The 24,447-nt window shown below is 38.4% G+C and overlaps 1 protein-coding gene across 2 annotated transcripts in view; it reads left to right on the top strand.

Annotated features, from left to right (window-relative positions):
* CNTNAP4 (contactin associated protein family member 4) overlaps positions 1 to 22,695 on the top strand; it is a 246,845-nt gene extending 224,150 nt beyond the window's left edge. For both annotated transcript variants that reach the window (XM_079118280.1, XM_079118281.1), the window contains 5 exons: positions 649 to 782; positions 1,576 to 1,663; positions 14,990 to 15,208; positions 15,538 to 15,609; positions 20,421 to 22,695. In XM_079118280.1, coding sequence (XP_078974406.1) covers positions 649 to 782; positions 1,576 to 1,663; positions 14,990 to 15,208; positions 15,538 to 15,609; positions 20,421 to 20,614 — 707 coding nt within the window. In that variant the 3' untranslated portion in view covers positions 20,615 to 22,695. The remainder of the gene's footprint in view (positions 1 to 648; positions 783 to 1,575; positions 1,664 to 14,989; positions 15,209 to 15,537; positions 15,610 to 20,420) is intronic.
* The last annotated feature ends 1,752 nt before the right edge of the window (positions 22,696 to 24,447 follow it).

The following is a 24,447-nucleotide window of genomic DNA, read 5'->3' as shown; positions in this document are numbered from 1 at the left end:
TGATTGTATGGTTTTAGCTTGCAGCTTATGTATACATTAGGACATTCTCATTATTAAATTGGAAGGCATCCTTTGAAATAAGTTAATTGAAATCTCTGTAGGCAATTAATATTAAGTTTAATGGTAAATTTAGCTTACAATCATTCATTTTACCCTAGTTTCATTCCAGAGTCTGTGACCACAACCCCTTGGAAATATTCCTCATTATTATTAAAAGTATATTTTCTTGTAATAATTCAGTTAGTTAACTGTCTTTCAGTAGTGTGAGATATATATTTTAAATATAAGATTATATAAAAAGAATGTCATTGTAGTAGTCCATAATAGTTTTACATTTCAGAGAGACTTAGTCTTATTTTCCTTTGCTTAAATTAGAGACTAGTGCCGAAAGGATTTGCATATGCTTAATCTCAAAATTGACTTCTAGGGATGAAAATTAACGATTTGCAGGCAAGAAAAGGCGTATGAACAAAATACTGTGGTTTTACTTAGAAACTGACTTTTAGGAATTAACTTTAGAGGGTACATCCAAATGAATGATTGTGAATCTCTCCCTGGATATGAATAAACAGCAATACAAGAATTATGAGTTTTCACAGATTTTTAAATGCAATTTTTACTAAAAATTTAACTTTTTTTCTGCTTTAGGAAGTTTGCAGATAAGGTACAAGCTAAATAGATATCAGGAACCTGATGTTGTTAACTTTGATTTTAAAAGCATGGCCGACGGGCAACTTCACCACGTAAAGATTAACAGAGAAGAAGGAGTGGTCTTTGTAGAGGTAATATAGAATATCCATCAGAAGCCACAGTTGCCATATGAGTCCCCAGCATGGAACACCTGTTGCAGAAATTTGATCATGAATAAAATAAACAATGGTCCTCTACAGATCATAGACAGACCATCAAATGTGGTCAGTTTTTTAAGCAATAAAATTCTGTCCAAAGTATTATCAATATCTGATTCATAAAATTCCCAACTTTCCTACCTGTCTTTACCCTGGCTGGTAGGGAAATGATGTCTTAGTTTACTGTAGTGTAGGGATATCAGTACTTCAAGGAAACCATTTACTTACAGGGTGGGTATAAAGCTAATAATCATTCTAAACAGAAAATGAATGTAGGACCAAAATATATTTTGAAAAAGAATGTGAGTCCCAAAAGAGAAACTGAAATTATTCATTTCAACAGCTTTTGAAGAAAAGCACTAATTTTTCAGCCCTTGATATAGAAGAAAATATCTATAGGACTCCAGTCAAAATACCAAGCTTTGAGGTGAAAAATATCTTGTCCCTTTTGGTTGGTTTTACTAATCTTGGATTCCTCAGACAGTGGAGAAAAAACTAAAGCCATCTAAACAGGATGGAAGGTGGATGCATGGTACCCGAGTGTAATATAGAAAATCATATCCACTTTTTTAAACAGTTAACACTTTCAAATATTTTTTTGAAACCATTAGGGCTGAACTTAGAATTGCTTGTTTCATCATTTTCTTTTCTCTTTCTTTCTTCCTGTTCTTCTCTCAACAAAACAACATCCATTTGAATATGTGCACCTCATATGACCATTTTGTAGATTGATGAGAATACAAGGAGACAGGTCCACCTGGCATCAGGCACAGAATTCAGTGCCATCAAGTCTCTGGTACTGGGCAGGATCTTAGGTAAGTGAGAGAAACAACCTTCCTCCTAGTGGTGATCCATGGCCCTGGGTCAGAAGAGTCTCCTCATATCGGCTCAAGCACGCACACAGTTCATCATGTCTAAAGAAGACTCTGGCCTTATTTTAATTATGAATTGAGTGGTGATGAGCATGACAGAGTCATATACAATGGTGCATTGGGGATCCCTGTGGGATGGAAAGCATCCTCCTTTGAGAGGAAGGTCCATTGGTCTCTGTCACTCCAGCAGAAGAAAACACCAATTTTGTTCTCACACATCAAAAATGTCAAATGAAGGTAGAAATAAGAAAGTCTGTGTCAATCAGCTGCCAAGTGTACAAACCTTCATCTAATGATAAAACTAGGTTAAGGTCTAAGAGAAATGGAAGGAGAAAGCAATGGTTTTCCTTCCAGGGAGCAATAGGTTTTAGGTGATGATTGGCTCTTGTTTGCCTAGCTGCAACCTCATCGTTGCCAGCCATTCCCACCTAAACTCAGGCTAAGTGGCTTATCATGCTTGTTCATCACCATCATTACTTCTGATAACATCTCTGGAGTAGAAACGTATGATTTCCATTTTAACATTAAAACATGCATGCATTGTTAATACTTGCCAACAGGAAATGAATTAGAAATAGGGAAATCAACTTTAAAAGAGATTCTATTTTTAGTAATAAATTATAGAGTATTGATATTTCACATAATTTGATAGTGGGGAGTGGCTTCTTATAGATCGGTTTTCATTCCTAGTCTAATACTTGACACTAACTTGGAATATTTTATCCAAGATAGTAAATGAAATCTTTTTATTTTTGACCTTTTCAGTTATTTGTACCTCCATTATTCATTCCTTATGTTCCCTGTACATAGTTTCAGAGTCTTCAGAATGTTTGATTAAACCCATGGGTGAATGATCAAAATATTGGCCCTCGAGAAGGTTAATAGCTAAGTTTATAAATATTTATAGGCTTTCAAGTAGTATGATGAGTATCAAAATTATGTGCTCTTTTTTCTTCAAACAGGGGAAATATCATGAATTATACGTCTTTACAGTAGGCCACAGTGGACATAAAAGATATGTGCGTAGAACCACTTAGTTATTTGGAAGCTTAACTGAAAAATTCCAAGTGTCTCACAGTGTTAATTACATAAATCCAACTACTTAAGATTGACATTTATATCATTTGCTCTATGGATGCATGCATAGTCAATAGCACATTTGGCATGAAATGGTGATATTTTGTAGCTTTAAAATTGATTCAAATCCTGGTCCCTGATGTCTAATTAGTGAATAAGACAATATGCACTTTCAGGCTGAGCACATGATTAGTAGTTTGAAACTAAGTTTCACACATATAGAAGCAATGGCTAGGCCCTCAGTTAAAAACAGGAGGGAAAATATTTACTTATTTCATATTTGGCCTTGGGAAATATTGATATCTATTTCAGGCCACTGTAGAGGTAGGGACAGTGGCCTCTATGAATTGGCTATTTAAGTTTGAACATATACCTAAAATGTTTCTAGACATCATTTTTCCCTAATGATAGAGGGTTTTATTCCACTTCTAACTTTGGTGTAGCACAGGAGGCCAAAGGGAATTTTAAGAAGAATGAAATCCTGTCATTTGCAGCAAAATGGATAGAACTAGAGGTCATTAAGCTAAGTGACAGATGCTGCATATTCTCTTTTACACGTGGAGGCTGGAAAGAGTCAACCTGAAGGCAGAACAGACAGTAAGAAGGTGGGCAGCACTGGGGGTGGGGAGGAAGAGGGACATGTGCGAAGCTTCCAGAGCGCAGCTCGTGGAAGGAGTGGGTTCAAGTGTTGCACAGTGGGGGGACCATAGTTCTCAATAGCCTGTCATACATTTCATGAATAACCAGAAGAGAGGTGCTCCCGGGCTCCAAACATGGAGAAATGACGAGGAGGTGAAAATGCTAATTAGTCTCATCAGTGCACGTGGTGAACAAGTACTGACGTATCACAATGTATGCCATAAATATATACAATTATTACATGTAAATAAAAATACATTTTCTGTTGGAATAACAACAACAAAAAAATCTAAACAGACAAACAAGCAGCAACAACAAACCCCAATAGCCTTAGCTGTGGGGTTGTCTTCCTCCCTCAGTCTCTCTGCTCTCAGGGAGCTGGCTGGGAAGGAATGAGAGTCCTGGAGGGTCCTAGGTTGAGGCAGAGCTGAAGGATCAGAGGCTCCATCCTTTGTCGCAGACCCTCTTTGCTGAGCATCAGGCTCACAGAAGGCTCTGCTTGTGATTCTGTTCTCCGTTAAGTCTGCGTGCCCATAACTATTGTCATTCATAGAATTAAAAGCATGTGCAACTGGTAGTGTACAGGGGTCCCCATCTACCAAACTCCACATTACCAGAATGGATGCTATCAACGAGTGGAAGTGTGAGCTGATATTGCATTCACGATATCAAGATGGCACATTAATTAAGTAGGTTTTATGTGCAAAATATACCATGAACTGTGGCAGAAAGTAATGAAAATAACCACATAAATAAAACAACTCCTGATCTCAAGAGCTCTTCAGTCTAGCAGGCACTGAAATGAGGCATGTACCTAACATGTATAATATAGGACAGATGGTTCTAGTAGTTATGGCTCATGTTGACAAATCATGCTTTTATCTTCAAATTTAATGCCAGAGTTACTGATAAATTATTTTTTTGGAGTAGAATTTGTTAAATATATTATAAAATAATTATAAAACTGTTCTATGTCCTGTGAGGACTGTGTTAGCTAAGTGGTACAATGACATTTAATGTGTTTCCCTTTTTGCCAGTGAATATGGAAGGTTCGTATGGAATCAAAGATGTTAATGTTTTCATTCAAGTTGCATATTATTCAAATGCATATCACTCATGTTGGAAAATAAGATTAAAGTCCAAATTGAGCAATGAAATTTATAGTCTGAATCAATTCATTCTCCCAAAAGTATAAGTGATAATTTATTTAATGTGTGCCTAAGGTGTGGATCATGAGGAAGACTAATAGTTTGTAATTCAAAGGAGACTAATAACTTATGGTCAAATTTTGCATGTTATATGAATTCATTATCATATTACAGATTATATTATTATATTTTAGTATAACATATTAATTTATAGTAAAATAGATCAACAGGATGGTTAAAAAGTAAAGCTATTAATTTTTCAAAGAACATTACCCTGTTTTGAAGTTACCTGTTGGATCCTCTGAGCATCAACTGCCAAGACGAAGATTACGTGGAGAATTTTATTAAGGGGACACTTACATATGAGAAAACAGGGAGGGAGGTGATTAAGGCTCTCTCTACAGGTAAAGGAGAGAGGGAAGAGGGAGGGTCAGATCAAAGGGTGCTCACCCACTGTGTGGTCTAAAAGAAATTTAGCAGTCTTTGGGAGCCCTTGCATCAAAGTCAGTCATGTTCCCCAGGAATAAAGATTCCTTAGCATTGCTGCTGTGGTCAGCCATTGCTGGGAACAACTGGGGGTCCAAGCTCCAGTTAAGTTTCAGAGCCTGACAGCTGGCATCTTCTACCTGGAGATCTCTGAGGCATGCTTCTGTGGTCCCACCCTTATCAAGTGTGGTTTTCACTTCTGTAAGGCCATTGGGCTCATAGATTCATCTATTGATTCAGCACATACTTTGCTATCACCGGTGTGTTCAGAGACTACCACTAAATAAAGCAAACCTTACCCCTGCTCTTATGGAACTTGTAGTGGGCACTCAATCATTGTATAGCAACATGTTCCTATGTCTCTAATAAACTATAATATACCCCTATATTGCTTCAGATAACACAATCCAGATTCACCTTCCAAAATTATCACATATTGACTGACATGCCTCTATTTTTGAAAAATAATTTTTAGATATTTCTTCTGGGGGCGGGCTGGGGATTGAACTTAGGGGGCCTTGACCACTGAGCCACATCCCCAGCCCTATTTTTATTTTATTTATAGACAGGTCTCACTGAGTTGCTTAGGCCCTCGCTTTTGCTGAGAGTGGCTTTAAACTTGCAATCCTCCTGCCTCAGCCTCCTGAGTTGCTAGGATTACAGGTGTGTGCCATTGCACCTGGCTAGATATTTCTTTTAAGGGAGCAGAATATAAGTTGACCTTTTTGGGGGTGATGAGTTGCACTTTGCTAGGCTACATTTTCTTTTTTAAAAAAAAAAATGGTTCTTTTTAGTTATACATGACAGTAGCATCCATTTTGACATAGTAATACAAGCACAGAATATATCTTTTTCTAATTCAGTCCCCAATAATTCTTCTTCTCCTTCCTTCTTGTGACCCCCCTCCCACTCCTTTTCCTCTATTGATCTTTCTGCCATTTACTTGCTTCCACATATCAGAAAACATCGGGCCTTTATTTTTAGGGATCTGGCTTATTTCACTTAGCATGATAGTCTCCAGATCCATCTATTTACCAGCAAATAACAAAGCCATTTTTTCTTATGTCTGAGTAATATTCCATGGTGTATATATACCACATTTTCTTTATCCATTCATCTGTTGAAGCGCACCTCGGTTGGCTGCATAGCTTGGCTATTGTGAATTAGGCTGCTATAAACATTGATGTGGCTGCATCACTGTAGTATGCTGATTTTTGACTCCTTTGGATATACACTGAGGAGTGGGATAACTGGGTCAAATGGTGGTTCCATCCCTAATTTTTTGAGGAACCTCCATCCTGCTTTCAGGAGTGGTTGTACCAGTTTGCAGTCTCCCTAACAATGTATGAGTGTACCCTTTTTTGCACATCTGTGCCAACATTTATTGTTACTTGTATTCTTGATGATTGCTATTCTGACTGGAGTGAGATGAAATACACTTTCAACAAAAGCCTTAAAGGTTTGTCCATTCATGGTTTTTGCAGGTGGGAACTCCAAAACAAAAGGAAGTACTTGTCTTCCCTTGACTTTCCCTAGTACTCATTTCTTAAACTTAGGAAGAAATATGGGGATAATTTTGGATTATGGTCACTGTTAAACATTCCTGGCAGATATCAACCAAGGTGAATGAATTTAATAAATCAATATCTAATGGTGTTATGATAATATAGTGTTTTGTCAGCTTTTTCCAGCTGTGACCAAAACACCCAACAAGAACAATTTTAGATGAGGAACAGTTTATGTGGGGCTCATACTTTCGGAGGTCTCAGTTCATAAATGGCCAACTCTGTTGCTTTGGGACTGAGGTGAGGCAGAACATCATGGTGGACAGGTGTGGAGGAGGAAAGCAGCTCAGGACATGGAACCAAGAAGCAGAGACTGTTCCCTTCACTGTGGGCAAAATAGAAACCCAAAGGCATGCCCCCTGCAACCCACCTCCTCCAGTGCAGCCTACCTGCCTACAGTTGCCACCCAGTTAGTACTAATCAGGGGATTAATGTACTCATTGGGTTAAGGCTTTCCTAACCCAATCATTTCACCTCTGAGCTGTCTTGCATTGTCTCACACATGAGTTTTTTGGGGTCAGCTATTGTCTAAACCATAACAGATGGCAACTATTTCTAACTCCATATTGCACTTAAAACATAGGACTCAATGACTGTGGTCATAATTGTATATTGATAGTTCAGAGCTGTGGCGGAAGACCCAGGGTTTAGCCACGCAGCTCACTTCAGGTAATACCATCATTGAGTGACGACATTCACTTTTCACATTTGTAATTCACTGTGAAATTAAGCTCTGAGTTATGTGCCTGGATAATTGTAAATGTTAGAATAGTTGCATGATTTGTTTAAATAAAAACTGGACGACGGCCTCACTTGTTCTGCACTATGGCTTTTGTATATTCAATGTGATGACTCACAGTTATCATTTCTCTTGTCTGAGTCTGAAGAGCCAAGAAGTAACCCAGATTCCTGCAGAGGAGATTTGGGCCAGATCTAAACAGAGCGTACAGTCAGCAAAGAGCATCAGTCTACCAGTGTCCTCTGAAAAGTTTTAAGAGCACCTTCCAGTGAACAGAAATCCTTTATAAGGATTAAAACTTGCTTTAACACCGAGAGCTGAAGAGAAAAGGCGACCCAGATAACTTAAGGATGCTGATTTCGTAAATATATTGTGAAATGACTCCCAGGATAATGGACCAATTATTTTCAAAGCAAATTTTAAAAGAGAAGAAAAACAAGAAATCAATCTTAAAATCTTTTTAAAAGTTAACAGATGCATTGCTTTTGATTTTTGATAACTGAACTGTCATAGATGATCTTAAATGCATAGTATAACTTTAACCTTGTGACAACTTAGGTTTATTGCAAAGTGTCATTCATGTCATTTCAGACTGGTCCTAGTTAGAAACTCTCAAAATACCTTTTTTGTAATCATGATAGATGAACATAGATCAGAAGTGACATCTTCCAAACCCAAAGAACATTCATGATGCCAAAAGAAACATATTACTCAATTTTAATTGCAGAGCAAATGATAAAGTAAAAATTGTGATTTTTTTTCTTTTTTTGTCAGAGGCACACAGTCCCTCTGGGTGGCAGGTATCTCCTCTGGTGATGGCATGTTCTCTTGCTCTCATTTGGCAGTCAAGCATACTGAAACACGAACTCTGCTCACATTTCAACAAATACCAACGATAAAAGCAAAAGTCATTAATCCCAACTAGCATCTTTCAGGTGCCAAATCTAGAAATCTACATGCAATGATAAAAGGAGAATAATTTTTTTAAAATCAAGAGGAGAAAAGGATTGTTGATTAATTATTAACATACTTAAAATGTACCTGCACTTGGAATAAGTAAGAAGTAAAACCACAGCGAGGCACTTAGGCTAATGTGTAAGTGAATTTACTAAGGACTAGCGGTGGGTGGAGGAGAGAGGAAGATATTGACTAGGGCAAAGGTGTGGATAACAACCTTTAAGGGGAAGAGCGGGTACACGATGATTCAGTGTGATGATAATCCCTAGGACTAGTCAGAATAAGAGCTCTGAAATTTGAATTCTGCCCGTATTGTCTGTTCAGTGTAATGGAGCCACAGAGATGATTTCCATGTCGTCATAGCACAATTTGACATTGTTATCAAAAAGTTACCTCCCACTCCATATCTGCTAGTCCTGCTTGTTAAGTGATTGAAGTTAAAAAATTGTTGTTATAGTTTAAACTCATAGGTAAAACTAAGTCCCAGGGGATGGAGAGGGAGCAATTCCTTGCATTCTCTCTTCCTTGCACAAAGGCAATGAGCCTGATGTCATTTCTTTATTAAGTATGTTCTTCATAATTTCATAAATTCCAATGTCAAAGTGAGTGATTTGTCAGCGAGTTCCCTTAAGATAAATATTTATGGGAAAATTGTATGAAAAACATTTCCCTAAGATGGAATTTGACCAAAGGAAATATGCAAGTATAAATTGTTCTGTTAATTCCTTAGGCTTTTATGGGGTTACATTTCTACCACATGAAAAAAAAATCCCAATTAAGATAATTACATGATCTTAAAGTGGCATAAAACCTCTCATGGGAAAATGTGCCCATGTTTGGAAAAATTCTATCATTTAACCCATTGTGAAAATGACTGTTCAAAGGCTGAGCGAAGTTCACAGTTGCTGTTTGTTACTTTTTACATCAAGAGCTGGTGCAAGAGTCTTGACCTGCAGGAGCCTGTTGGTATTTGGCAGTGGCGGTGGGAAAAACCAGGTCGCATCCAACCAGCGGGGTGTCTAGTTCACCATAATTAACAGGCTGTGTTACACTTGCCTTTTGTATCCAAAACACATTGTAAAATTAAGTTCTGGGTTCTGTTCAGAGGTTGATATTTATGTGAGAAGGATTTTCGAACAGCCGGAGGACCGTTCTTGCTGGTTCTGAGCAGTAGCTGTGGATACTCAGAAGCAATGACCCATCGGGATCATTTATCTCCTCTGAGCCTGAGGAGTCAGGAAGTGCCCTCAGATTTCTGCAGTGGCCACTTAGGCCAGATGTAAATAAAGTGTGTGGTCTGAGGGAAGAGAATGTCTCCTCTGTCTCCCCAGGAGAGCTTTAGGAACACTCTTCAATCTTAAGGATATTTTAAGAACAACCATTTCGAAGCCAAGGGGCACATAAGAAAGTTTAATTAGATTTCTTAAGGTCTCTGGGATTTAGCACACACCTTGTCAAATGATACTTAAGATGAGACAGATCGTGCTCAGAGCCAAAGAGAAGTACAGGTGAGTGTGAGATAGCGACCTGAAAATAACTTGTGTATTAATTAGGTTTTCAAGTTTATATCACCAAGCAGTGTGTTTGGCAGACAAATATCTTTTCATGATGGACTTCTCTTTTATCTGCATAGTATTTGTTGCATGCTTTGCCATTTTATTTTCCTGCTAACTCTTTTCTGGTGGAGTCTTGGTGTAATTGCATGCAAGGTAATAGAGCACAGCTAGGTTCCAGCCCTGGCTCTTTCTTTAATTCATTGCACCATTTTCTGGAAAGTCTTCCTTAACTTTATCTTTATGGATTGAAGATATGGAGAATCTTCTCTAATATCGTTCCTTTTCATAGGTTTGACATCTTAAATGACTTATCTCTGTTTTCTGAGTTTTTATATTTAAAAAAGAATTTTTTTTTTGGTTATGGGGGGTGTCCCTAGAAATTTTATAAAGCACTGCTTGTAATTGTTCTTACATTTACTGTCATATCTTTACAGAAACAGTCCTTGTTCTTTGATAGAAAGGCACTCTTTCAATTTCTAATTTCTTTGTACTCCATTTTTCTTGTAGACCTTTTTCCACAAGTGGAAGTCTTTTCCTTTGTTGGCATAGACAATTGAGGCTTATTTTTTAATAGGCAAAACCATCCAAGAATCTGAGTCACTTAAGGGGTTAGAAACATTCAAAACACAGTGGTCTTATCAGGATTGCTGGATAGAGATATTTCTCTTTAATGTCTTCCTCTACCTTCTCTTTTCTAGCCCTTTTTACTGTGTTGGCTACATTTCAGGAGTCAGATAACAGGAAAGATGTATATTTTTGCTCATTGGCTCTGTTAGCATAATCATCAAGCAGATAGATGGTGCTCTGTATTTCTAGGGCCAGCCTTGCTTATGAGCATTTTAGGCGTAGAGCTATTCATTTTGCTTGGATTCAGTTCTGTGAAGATGGCAGCTAAGTCCCTTACAGTTTTCCTCCACTCTCAGTTCTATTTCCACCCACCCATGGCCCAGAGGCCAGGAGTCACTGGTCCTGTCCAGCAGGAGGGGTGAGTCTGGAGAGTGCCAGAGAGGGAGCTGTCCTGGGACTCCCTACCTTCTGGGATGGAGTGTCTGGGGACCAGTGTAGAGAAATCTCAAGGAGAGAATTTGAATTGTGGGCATCCTGGGGAATGCTCGTTTTACAGAGATTCCTGGATCCCTTGGTGAAAGTGCAGAATTAGAAAACAGATTTGCCAGTTTCTCTGTTTCCCAAGGAGCTGAGAATGAGCTGAGCTTTGGGTCGGGTTCTTTCCATTCCAGTGTTGGGTGAGGAGAAGAGTCTCCGAGGTCCTCTGGAACCCCCACACTGCAGTACAGAGGGCCACAGGCTGCTACACTGTCTGTTCTCTGTTTTTCGGCCATCTAAGGCAGGAAGTAACTGAGCACCAGCAAACGGATTTAAAACAAACCTCCGTACTTAAGGGAGTTCAACGTCAACAAAAGGGGAGGAAAAAGCAAAGCAACCAGAAAGATTCCCTATCAAGGTAGAGGAGAGCATGCCAGCATGAAGGGAATGTTGTAAGAGCAAGTTAAGGACGGTGTAGCAAAGCACCAAAAAGAACTGGAGGAACTAAAACATAGGATTTCCCCAAACTAAAATATTCAACTGGAAAGAATGCTCTTGATTAACTTCTGAATTCATTACCTGGGAAGATCAAATAAGTGAAAAGCATTTGACCCACACAGAAAGAATCCCTAAATGATAGAAACTCAGAAATAAAGTAGATTTGGAGAATGTACAGAGACTTCATATAAATGATTGGCATTCCAGAAGGATCAAAAGGGGAGTGTGCACAATCTAGGAAATGCTCTAGGCTCAGTAAAAACCATGGACACAAACTGAAAGACCATACCATGTTCTCTACAGAACAGTGAGAACAAACCCACAACTAGGAGCAATCCAATAAACATGACAAAATCATAAGAAATCTTACGAATTTTGAACAAAGGAATAATAGAGCCAGGAGATGTGGTGGTAATATCCATATAGTACCAGGAAAATAGAACTGTGAAGAGAGCCATCCTTAAAATAAACACACAAAGAAATAACCTAATCCATCAAGATAATTTCCTGTTTCAGGTTCCCTCCATCACTTGGGCCAGTTTATTTTCTTCACAACATTATCGCTCTTGGAAATTCTCATTCTGTTTCTGTTTCTATGCTTATTATCTGTCCTCTCCCCTAAAATGCAAGACACCTGAATTGCAGGGAATTTGTTTCTTGTCTTTAACTCTGAAAATAGTAAAATGCTAGCTCACTGTCAAGTTTTAAAAGTTTAAGTTTCAAGTTTTAAAGGTTTAAGTTTTTGCGTGATAATTTCTAAATGGTAAGATGTGTTCAATTTGTAAATATGTTTTAAAACAGGCCTCATGTCACACTTTTAGGGAAGTGAATTTTGACTGTTTACATTTTTTTCAGCTCAAAAGGTAAGATTATTTTAAAAGCCTACAGAAATATTCAACACTTGAGCCTCGTAGAAGAAATGTGGAAAACGTTATCCTGATGATGTTATATTTTCTTTTCATTTTTTGGTAAAGTTAAAAAACGCCATCTTTCTCTAGAATATGTGTAAGTTTGAATATGCCCTTGTTCTTCCACATTGATGGGAGCTGATTCCAGAACCCCTGTAGATACCAGGGTCCACAGATACGCAAGTGCCTTTTCAGACAGTGGCACAGTTTGCATATGACCTCTGTCCATCTCCCATGTACTCGAAGTCATCTCTAGGTGACTTTTGCTACCTAACACAGTGTAAATGCTCTGCAGACAGTCATGATACTATATTGTTTAGGGAATAGTGACAAGGAACACCAAGGGTCTGTGCGAGTTTAATATAGTCATTGTTTTTTAAACAAATATTTTCTAATCTGAGGCTGGTTGAGCCTGTAGATGTGGAACCCACCGGCCCAGAGAGTTGACTGTGCACCCAATCAAATGAGCAGCTTCCATACTATTATTTCTTTGGTTCTATTCACACGGTGCTCCTGTGTGAAACAGCACGGATGCTGCGTGTGGAGGGCCAATCACAAGCTTCAAAAGCTCACAGTTTTGTATGTGCTTTGCAGTGACGTTCCCTCAGGGTTCTCCTTGTTTAGGGAGACAGGAGAGCCAAGGTGGTGGTGGTGCGGGGGGTCAGACATGCCCTCCAGAAGTAGATCACCTGGGCCTATTACCTGCGTTCCCGCCTTTCCTTCAGTCTTTATCACAGGAACTAGATACCTGAAGCATTTTCACAACTGGTGTTGAGATTTCCCAGGTTAATGAACACACATTTTTTCAGTATGCCTAATTAAGAATGATAGGGCGAACTCTCTGGAAATGATTAAAGCCCCCAACAGGAAAGAGATGCGGTCGCACTAATCTTCAGTTTTCTTTCTACAGACAACGATTCTCATAATACCAAACATTTCATCAGTGTTTTTGTCATGAGGTATAAAATCTGCATGGAAAATGGTACCAAAAGAAAATGTTCTTCAAAAACCTAGATATAGCAAGAAAAGAAAGTCTCAGTCCCAGTTAGGATGCCCAGGGTTACTTAAAAATTAGCATTAATCCCAGGGGCTCGGGAGGCTGAGGCAGGAGGATTGCGAATTCAAAATCAGCCTCAGCAGGTTAGTGAGACCTTAAGCAACTGAATGAGACCCTGTCTCTAAATAAAATATTAGAAAGGGTTGGGGAATGTGGATCAATGGTTAAGTGTCCCTGGGTTCAATCCCTGGTCCCAGAAACTAACAAAACCCTAAACAAAACAAAACCAAACCAAAAATCCTAGCTTAGTTTCTTTTTGAAGTCAAAAAGAAACCCAAAATGAAAGGAAGCCAGACACTGTGGATGATACAAGGTCAAAGAAGGAATTAGTATTTGAACCATAAAGTGGTTCATAAACCAAAGAGGGTGTGGTTTGCTGCCCAACAGTCCTGGGGTCCAGCGCCCAGTGCCAGTGAGTGTTGAAAGACAGACAAATCGTTAACATTCTGGATCCAGGTGTCACATCTGTATGATCAGAATAAAATACTCATGTGGCTACTGTAAAATTGAAATAATAGCATGCAAATCCCCCAGAACAGTGCCCAGCACATAATACATACCCAATAAATACTTACTAAGTGTTACTTACTAAGTAATTGTTATTTTTTTGAAAGAAAGACAAAATGCAAATATTGTCTGTGTTCACATATGTGCAAGGTAAGGGAGAGTAATCCTGCTGTTTTATGATCATAGTGGGTGGATGAATGTGTGGGAGTCTGATAACATTTGAATCTTTCCAACTCTGCAATAAATTACCTTTGTTTAGATTTTATGCTTGCAAAACAGCTGGTATGTATGATACATTCTTAGCTGTCAGATTATGAATTAATATTCCAGCATTTAAGTCAATCTCTGTTCTACAACAGTCCAATATTAAACTTTCATTAATGTGGGAGGAGGGGTTATCTATCTATGGAGGACACAAATGTATTTCTGTCTAAGTAACAGGCTGTCATTAAAACAGAGAAAGGGCAATGAGGTATGAATGTTTTCAGGGCTGCACCTAATTAAGGAGACAGCCCAGTAACTCTGGAGTCTGGCTTCTACCACATGATAGCATCCGTCTCCTGGCATGTTTGGGTGGGATGAGCAAGTATCCAGCTGGACCACACTGGCAGACTGAGCAGCTGGTAAGGGTACTCCCAGGGCCAGCTTTCCCTCTAGCTTCTGCTATGACCATGGGTTAAATCTCGAAAACTGAAGAGAAAGAAGTAATTTCTAAATCCAGGACACCTCTTGGCATTGACTGCAAGTCCTCTCATAAATACATTTTAATGATGTTTTTAAATTTGAAATATTATGACCTCTCATTAGTTCATAACCTGACCCCTTCTTATGGAGCCTTTAATAATTTCCAGAGAATTTGCTGGATCATTCTTAATTAGCCAGACTTACAAATTGTTTTTATCTCCACACTCGTTGTGGGAAGACTTAACAGATCTCATTCTTTTGTTACAGACAGAGGACAAAGACATTTTAGTAGCTGTGTATTTAATGCTAATGCATTAACAGACCCAGAATATTCATCTTCTGTGTCAGGGTCCATTTTCCCTGTTCACTGTCCTTAATGTCACGATGTTTCTTTGGCGTTACAGAACACAGTGACATAGACCAGGAGACAGCACTGGCTGGTGCACAGGGCTTCACGGGCTGCCTCTCTGCAGTGCAGCTCAGTCATGTGGCCCCTCTGAAGGCGGCTCTGCACCCCAGCCACCCGGCCCCCGTCACCGTAACGGGGCACGTGACTGAGTCCAGCTGTGTGGCTCCCGCTGGCACTGATGCCACCTCAAGGGAAAGGACGCACTCATTTGCAGGTGACTTAAGACTCTTCCCCTACCCCAGTCACAAGCCCAGCTGTGTCCCTGGGGTTTTGAAAACTTCTGATTTTGTCATTTTGCTCGGTTTTCAAGATGGACTTCTTAAAAGGCATTTCGTTTGTTTAATGTTCTGTTCTTGTCACATTTCTTTTCTGCATTCTTAATTTCTTATTCGTTGCAGTTGATGTCGTTTAAGTTAAAAATTCACGTAGATCCCGCCGCCCCTCTAGCGTTCTGACCTGGTTTAACACATTCGTGCATTTTTCAAAACTTGTTTCTTTTACTGAGTGATATCACCCCTGACCCTTTCTGTATTTTAACTGCAGATCATTCTGGAACAAAGGATGACAGAGAACCCCTCACTCATGCAATCAAAAGTGACTCTGCAGTAATTGGAGGTAATGGGACGTGCGGATGAGCACTTCCTTGGTTCTTACTGTCATTCCTGATCATGGGGACTTATGTAGCAGCTCTCTATGAAAGATCCACACACATCCCAAGTGCCAGGCACTGTCAGGAAGACCATGGGATAGGCACTGTTTGTGCCAGATTGTCTTTTAGAATCTTTCAGAACTCTTGGCTTCCTTGGAAACTTTCAGTCTTTATAATTGACAATTTCATTGAAGCATCACACTCAAAGAACAGTTGCAAAATGGTAATAATGAATGTTATTGAGCTTGAACGTGGCCCACTGCAAGCCCTCAGGAATTCTGAATATATCTGAGTGTGTCATTTTTCTTTGGCTTTTTAGATATATCACTGTTTCCATCAAGGTTCATGTAAAAAGTAGGAAAACCAATGTTAAAAGCACATATCTGGTGTTCCCTTCATTATTAATACTTAGTCCATTTGGATCTAATTTTTACACCCCTGGCTATCTCAACTTGAGTTTTCTTCTAGTAGTTAGAATTTTATTTAGAAGGGAAAGTACTGGTCAAGTGTTTCAGAGGGGCTGTTTGCATAGTGATCTCTCTATTGATGGAGATTTCACCTCAATTGCATTTTTATCACATACTCGCTCAATGGACTAAACGTGGTTAGCAATTTTAATTTAAAGAATTAACAGAAAAAACTTTTAAAGTATATTTCCCTGGTAATGTGACTGCATATTCTCTGAGATATAATTTATTCAGAACCAACTCCAAAAATAAACCTTTTTTCTTCTTGATTAATGCTCTTAAGAATGTTATTAATCAGATTATTGAAATGTTAAGTGGTTTAGCTTTTCTCCACAGTCTGAATGTGATATGGACATATAGAAGTAAATATGCCCTTGCATGGCCCATGATGTGATTATTCATATATATGAGCAACTTACCAGGCTTTATTAATACTTAATCCATTTGGATCTAATTTTTACACCCATAGCTATCTAGACTTGAGTTTTCTTCTAGTACTTAGGATTTTATTTAGAAGGGAAAGTACTGGTCAAGTGTTTCTGACCATTGCTATTTCTGTTTCTGTTTCTTTTTCTAAAATTGATAATGTGTAAGTTAAAGATACATAAAGTAGAACTCCCATATGACCACTTGGCAAGCCAAAATTTTTTTGAATAATAGTTAAAATAATCTGTAGTTAATCATTATAATTGTATGTGTAAGAGAAGTACATTATACAATAAAAGCTCACTTAAACCTATAGGATTTACAATGTGCTCAACATTTAAAAATAGGATTCCCTCTAGTCAAATTATCTCAGTCTTATAATAGCACTCTTTCCATACATTTACTTAAAATAGATAGAGGTAACTAGAGACACTGTGATAGAAATAAGTGTAGGGCACTGTAGAGTCCAGCCAATGTTAGAACAAGTCCTTAACCTTTAGACTGTCATTGTTGCTTTGGGTAAAGGTCATTTATAAGATTTACAGAGTTCAGGAGGAGATGTGCTTAATTCCTTGTACTGCCGTTCAACAACAAAAATAAGTTACAATTCACCTGTGAAATTCTCACTTAGCTCAAATGCATAGGGCAGAGAAAGACAATATGGAAGGGTTGCCCTTCAGTGGTTTGCCAGGGTCCATGGAACCAGTTCTCAACTTTGCAGGGACTGAGCTGCAGAAATAGAGCAGCTGGTTGTGGCCATCTAAGCTCAAAGGCCTCATCTGGACCACGTGCACTTTAGCTGCTAAATCACAGTGTATCCTCCTCTAGGGTGTCACCGCATCTGGAAGCTTTGCTGTACAATTTCTGCCTGTTGTCTAGTTATCATAAATTGCACCCACTCCGTAACTACATTTATCCACTTAAGCATTTTCTAGACTGGCTATTCCCCCTGTGCTCTACATCTTAGATGGTCCTTCTCTTCATTTCCAAAAAAGTAAACAACAACAACAAAAAAGAATAAATAAGGTGGGTAGTAGTATAAAAGGGAGAATTGATTATTAAAACATCTAAAGTGGTAACCCAGAAGCTGTGGAGTTTTTTTGGTTAGACTCCCTAGATGTGAATAGACAAGATTTAGAGGGACAGAAAGCTGATGATTCCTCATGAGAACAGTCCCACACAGTGCTTTGGATACAACATCATAGAACATAGCAGTTGGTCATATTTTATAGAGAATATTGTATTTATTTATTTATTTATTTATTGTTCCTTTTAGTATAATAGGTGAGATCAAGGGTTTTTTTGGGTACAGTAAAACCTGACATAAAACTTACCCCAAATTAAAAGAGATAAAACAGTTCAGAGACCATCCATGATTTCATTGCCTGGATACCCCATCTGGGCCAATGTTATAGCATCATTTACTCTATAATTGCAGTGGATTGCTTTCTGCAACACATTCCATTGAAATTATTCAAATCTCTCTCCTTAAGGCAAAGGCTTTTAAATCAGATGAGGAAAGATTTATAGCAACTCCACTGATTGTTTTCCTGAGATGAAAACGATGAATTACAGATCAGTATTATGATTAAAATTATTCTTTATCAATATAATTAGTAATAATGTAAGTAACCATACCCATTAGTAAGCTATTCAGATTTTATGTACATAAGTCTGTTACTACATTTGTATTATATTAATTGCAACCTTTCTCAGGTAAGGCCGACCTAGGCAAAAATTGGCTTACTAATATTATGATTGACCATGGAGAATATGGTTAGTAAACCATATGCTTTGGAGTCTACTGTGACTGACAAGAAACTTTACATATCTGACTTGAATCTATTATAGTTGCATGCACCTACTTTATATTAGAATGGTATCTTAATTTTTCAATTTGAGATTTGATATGCATTGCTATTTTCCTATACCTATGTTTGTCTGGAAAAACCTGCATTAGTTAATAACCTCCACTGATCTCATCAGAAGAGTCTTTAGATATGAAGAAACTCTGAAACTCATGGTGATGGATAAAAGTTTTCTAAATTCTTGTTTTTTTAATGAAAGTGTGAATTTTATTGTTAGCAATATATGCTATCAGTGATAGATCAACTTCATTTTAGAGAAAATTTCCACCAGATATGCATATCTGAACAACCAGAGTTTGTCTGTTGGTTGTTCTTTGAATAAAAGTGGTGCTACATGAAGCAAGGAGCAACTTGTTCAGTTCACAACTCAGCCATCCACACAGTGCAGTGTTTTTGGAGATAGCCCATCATCCTCAGAGCACCCCTGAAGAGCATTGTGTATACTTCCCATTTCAACAAACAAAATGTTGAAAAGACTTATAGGCAAGGGTGGAGATTCAGCACACTGAGTAGCATTTACTGCTTCATCAATTTCATCCTTGCACACATCTGGCTTTTGATTGGTAGTGCAAAGTCTTCTACATAATAAATTGAATGACTATTATTACATTTGGGCGTCCACACCTTCATTTGCACTGAGTACCAGGGATTTGATCTAGTTTCATTTTATTCTGTCAGTGGAAATTTCAACACTGTGAAAAAGTCTTCTTAGAATAATCCTGAAATTACCTTTTATACTTTGGACTCCTCCCTCCAAAGTATCCTGATGTTTTAGTCAGCTTTTTCTCTGCTGTGACTGAAAGGATCTGACCAGCACAATTGTAAAGGAGGAGGAGTTTATTTGAGGGCTCACGGTTTCAGAGGTCTCAATCCATAGACAGCTGGCTCCATTCCTCAGGGTTTGAGGTGAGGCAGAACATCATGGTGGTAGAGTGTGGCAGAGGGAAGCAGCTCACATCATCAGGAAGCAAAGAGAGAGAGCGTGTGTCTCCACTCTCCAGATACAAAATATATACCCCAAAGACACACCTTAATGCCCACCTCCTCCAGCCACACCCTACTGCTTCAGTTACCGCTCAGTTAATCCCTATCAGGGGATTAATTCACTGATTGGGTTAAGACTCTCACAACCCAATCATTTCTCCACTAAACCTTCTTGCATTGTCCCACACGTGAGCTTTTGGGGGACACCTCACATCCAAGCCATAATTCCTGGAGACCCCCAAGGGTTCACAGATCACACTCTAAGGACTACAGACCTCATGCGGTACCAGGTTGATAACCACAAGCATAGTGAAGAATTGTAGTGCTTTAAAGTTTTGTTTAGAATGAGAAGTTTCAAAAAAATCAAGATTCCTTACATAGAAGTAATTTAATATATTTTTTATATCCAAATCTATGTTTATTAGCAGTTCGGGAGGCTGAGGCAGGAGGATCATGAATTCAAAGCCAGCCTCAGCGATGGCAAGGCACTAAGCAACTCAGTGAGACCCTGTCTCTATACTAAAAAGGGCTGGGGATGTGGCTCAGTGGTCAAGTGCCCCTGAGTTCAATCCCTGGTACCTTCCCCCTCAAAGAAAGGATTACTCATATACATAACCTACTCCTTTATCCAACAGTATAATTTCACATATTTAATTATAAAAACTTTGAACTCTCTTACTATTTACTACTATTATGTAATTTCAGAATAATTCAAACCTTTCCTTAGGAAGTGGCCACATGGTCTTAGAGTTACTTAGGTAAGACTTCGTGTTAAATACGGATGCACTAAGTGGATCCAACATGATGTGCATTCGGAAGAGGAAGTGAATCCACAAGGTTGGTGGAACTCAGAAGTAAACTCAATCTATTGTGATACTGCTTGAATCAGAAATGCCTGAAGTTTTCTCACTTCCAATTTATATAAGCAGAGGCCTGATTTAAGTGGCAAATAATATTCTTAGGACTTATTAAGCAATGACGTCAACAGAGTTTCTTTCCTGACGTTTCACTTCTTTTCCCCTCTCTCTCTAGGTTTGATAGCGGTTGTGATCTTTATCTTGCTCTGCATCGCTGCCATAGCTGTGCGCATTTATCAGCAGAAAAGGTTATACAAGAGAAACGAGGCGAAAAGGTCAGAGAAGGTGGAGAGCGCCCAGGCCGTGTTGAAAAGCGAGCTTAATATACAAAACGCAGTCAATGAAAATCAGAAAGAGTACTTCTTCTGATGGATGGGCAGCTGCCACCTCCCGATAATTAGGACGGTCCGTTCCAATAGCCAGGGGCTCTCGATGGACAAGAACTGTTCTTACACTGAATGTACAGGCGATGGATTTGCAGCACTACTCTCTGGCCACATCCAGGCTCTGGAGGGCTCCAGGAGACCTCCCCCAGCGACAAGCTTCCCGTAGCCGTCATCCTATGTAGCGAGGACCTAGATACTGCTGTTAACTTTCAACCGTTTCTGATATGATCTAAAACAAGCTGAACTTGCTTCATGACTACGGTTTTTAAATGGGAAAACCGTAGCCCCGGTCTCTTTCCCTATGTAATGCATAAGTTTCATTAGAGGTCACAAAGAAATCTGGACTGCCATGACCTTGCTTTGTTTGAGAACATGCTGCGTTTGCTTTCGTCCTCCCGTGATGTTGTTCATAGACCTGGAAATGCTTCTGAGATCCTCTTTGGCTGGTGTTTGCATCTTCAGTGGCCAAAAGTATATAAAGCCCCTTTGCCTTTCTCTGTGTTACATTCGCTACATCGATAGTCCTGAGAAATGTTCTGTTGTCCGTTGCTTGTTGCTTTTTCTATTTGACTCAATGATTTTGAATCCATTTGGTTTTGAGTGTCAGACTTTCTCTCTGAACATACAGTTCATATGTAAAAAGACTCAACGGTGGTTGTCAGAATGTGGTACATCACCTTTAGGGGTTTTCTATTTAATTCGTTGTCATTGTTTACTGGTGACAGTAGTTAAGACCCCGATAAATTCCGATTTCCCAAAGAATGTAAACTGTTTTCAATGAAACTTGTTGATAGAAAGAATTATTAACACAGCAAAAAAAAAAAAAAAAAAAAAAAAATATTTTTTAATTGCAACTGTAATACCTCGAAGGAAATCTATGACTATTTTCCCCAGACCTTTTGTCAGTTTTTGGTAGGTTTATCTTTCTTTTTTTTTTTTCCTAAAGTTTCTCACCAGTGTTTCTTTGATCTCCCATGACTATATTCCATAAAACATTATTAGAGAGAAATTGAAGCTTAATGCTGCCTTCTACTTTCTAACGCATACACCCCTTCAGGCATAAATTTTGCTGTGTGCTGACCTCTAGTATGTAGTTTTTGAAATATGAGCTGTGACTGTGCCCCCTTTTCTGCACAATCAGTAGACTAATTACAGGATGTCCACTTGGGGGGGGGTGGGGAGAGTGTATTGAATGATCTATGCTAAACTGTTATTCTAGTCCCTTCTTATCTAGGGTGACAGTTAATTTCTCAACAAGAATCCATATAACCCACTGACGAGACCATTCTGACAAGAGAGTATACATGCACTAGGAGATCAAAGAATTACCAATAACCCGAGAGAACTTGTTACAGTAGTTAATTTTGAGGCCATGTAACCAAGATGCTAGCCTGGAACTGTCTTTGAATTCCATAAGCCAACTAAATAACAAAGGCACTTTGCTTTCCATGCTCCCACTTTCAAGTGCCTCCCAAGAGAAAATCAGATTCCTTAGTTTGTGTATACCATACGTTTGGAAATCTATATACTCACCGTCACCTTATTTTCCGTGTTTTCTTTGTTAACTCTTCTTGGAAACCTGCGCGTCTTTTCTCATAGCATATATCCATATGGATGTTTCTGTAAATGCCTGACTGAATCTTAAGGACTTGAATCAACATAGTAGTTTGTGAAGGACCCGTATTGGTAAATGGCATACTTACTTTTCCCCTTTAAACTAGAGGTACTGTAGTGGTAAAGGAAGGGTTTAATGTAGCAATGGTGGTATTTGATGCAAAGAAGAACACAGTCAGCATCAGAGCTCTGAATCTTTTCTGAGTGTTTGTTTTATTTAGTAACAGTATTAACCTTGCCAGGAGCTGGAATGTGGACAGGTTTGTAAATGGTGAAGCCACATAGTCCTCTGTGGTCTGCGCTGCTAGCAACTGCAACCGGAAGGCACTGATACATTGTATGCCAACAAAATGCATTGATATGTTGTATGCCATGATTTGATTTCCTGATTTGTAATCAATTCCTTCTTTTTTCTTAATAAAATGCATTTTTGAAATAAAATGCAGAATATATTTTAAGAGATGTTGTATAAAATTTAAAACTAGGGAATTATACTGGATTTCCCCCCTTAAAACAGGAAAAAGAGGTGTAGATGTTTGCTTTCTATTTTAGTGTGTGTGTTTAATCCTTTTGATAGATTTTGTGATTATTGTGAATCATTAGCAAATACAGTTATCATGTGTTTTTCCACTTAAATGGACCAAACAAAAAATGAAAGACAAGAAAAATAGATAAAGGTTTCCTAATTAAACAGTGAGTCAAACTACAGTAGATTTCAAGTTTTGCCAGAGAATAATGATTTGGCTGTCAGCAATTGTTTGTGGAAAGGTTACTGTGTATTTAAGTTGGATGATGTTCTTTTCCTTATCTTTTCTTCTTCTCCAGGGAGCTTGGCCAATGAACACAGTATAAATATATACATTATATGGAGAAATAGTGTGTACCCTTCTGTGATTTAAAACTAAAAAGAAAACTCTTTTTTGTGATTTCAAAAGAAAGAATGAAAACAATATATAATTATCATTACCATTTTAAGGAGACATAGATTTTCCAACTCTCACTAAATTCTAATGTACAATATGCAAACAGAATACAATTAGGGTAGCATCAAAGACTTGCCTATATGAAATGGGAACATGAGTGGGAAATGACATGTTCATTTTATGGGAATCATGCCACTGAATTGTCCTTTTCCATTCTGGAAAAGAGCTTGGTTTTAATCCATTCCTATGTGTTGCTCTTTAAATCACATTAAATACATTCTTTAGATGTTGGTTTTAAAAAGATCCCCCCAAACAAAAACACAGCAAGAAGCAACCAGACAACCATCAAAGAGAAGTCAGTCATTTAAAATTATCCTTCATTAGGTGGTATTGTCTTTCAGGGTGACAGAATGACAACATTCCTCATGGGACTGGAGAATACTGACATCCTGTTTAATGTGAACCACTCAGTTTTACAGATGAGAAGTCTAAGAGGCAGATATGTGAATTGCCGTTCCCAAGAGGACAGTAACAGTGTGTCTGTTGCGAAGCTGAGACCACAGTGTCCCTTCTACTCCACACAGTATTGATCTTGTGTTTCCAAGAGCTGAAATTTTGACAATTATTTAATGGTATAGAAAAACCTGAAGAATCTTGATAAGCCTTCTTGTCCAGAATGACCTATAGTTCTAGATCTTATCCATTGCCTGTTTTTAATGAACATCAGCCTTTATTTGACAGGCCATTGCCTTGATAGAGTTGACTTTCTTTTAAAACTATTTATTAAGTTTATCGTCCTCGGTCCCAGGATAGACAGTTAAAATTGGAGCACTTTTACATAGGTTTTCTGAAATCCGTGAGTTAATATGACAGATTGAGTCATCAAATTCCCCCACCATGATAGAAGGATGAATTAGTCACAGTCTAAATCAGAGTATGTTCAGTTGATGTCTGGCTTTCAAATTCATGTATCAACTATGTGGTGATTCTTCCCACTGATTTCAATATGTTCCCATTGTCCTCTGCTTTTCCAAAGTCTGGATGATAGAGGGTGGTAACAGGGAATCAAAAGTCCAGAAGTCAAGTGTCTGTGTGTTGGGGATGTGTGTGAATGAGCACATTCATGTCTCTAAGAAAGAATATGAAATGAAGATTGAAGGAATATCGAACAGTCTGCATCCTACACAGTAAGAGACTGGCGTTTTGGTGTATGGATAGCTACCCTGGAACTTGGTTTTGAAGATTTGCAAATGAAATTAAAGCTGACCTACAAGAATAA

This window comes from Sciurus vulgaris (assembly GCF_902686455.1).
Source record: "Sciurus vulgaris genome assembly, chromosome: 17".
In the NCBI taxonomy this organism is placed as follows: domain Eukaryota; kingdom Metazoa; phylum Chordata; class Mammalia; order Rodentia; family Sciuridae; genus Sciurus; species Sciurus vulgaris.
This window is presented reverse-complemented; position numbering and strand designations above follow the sequence as displayed.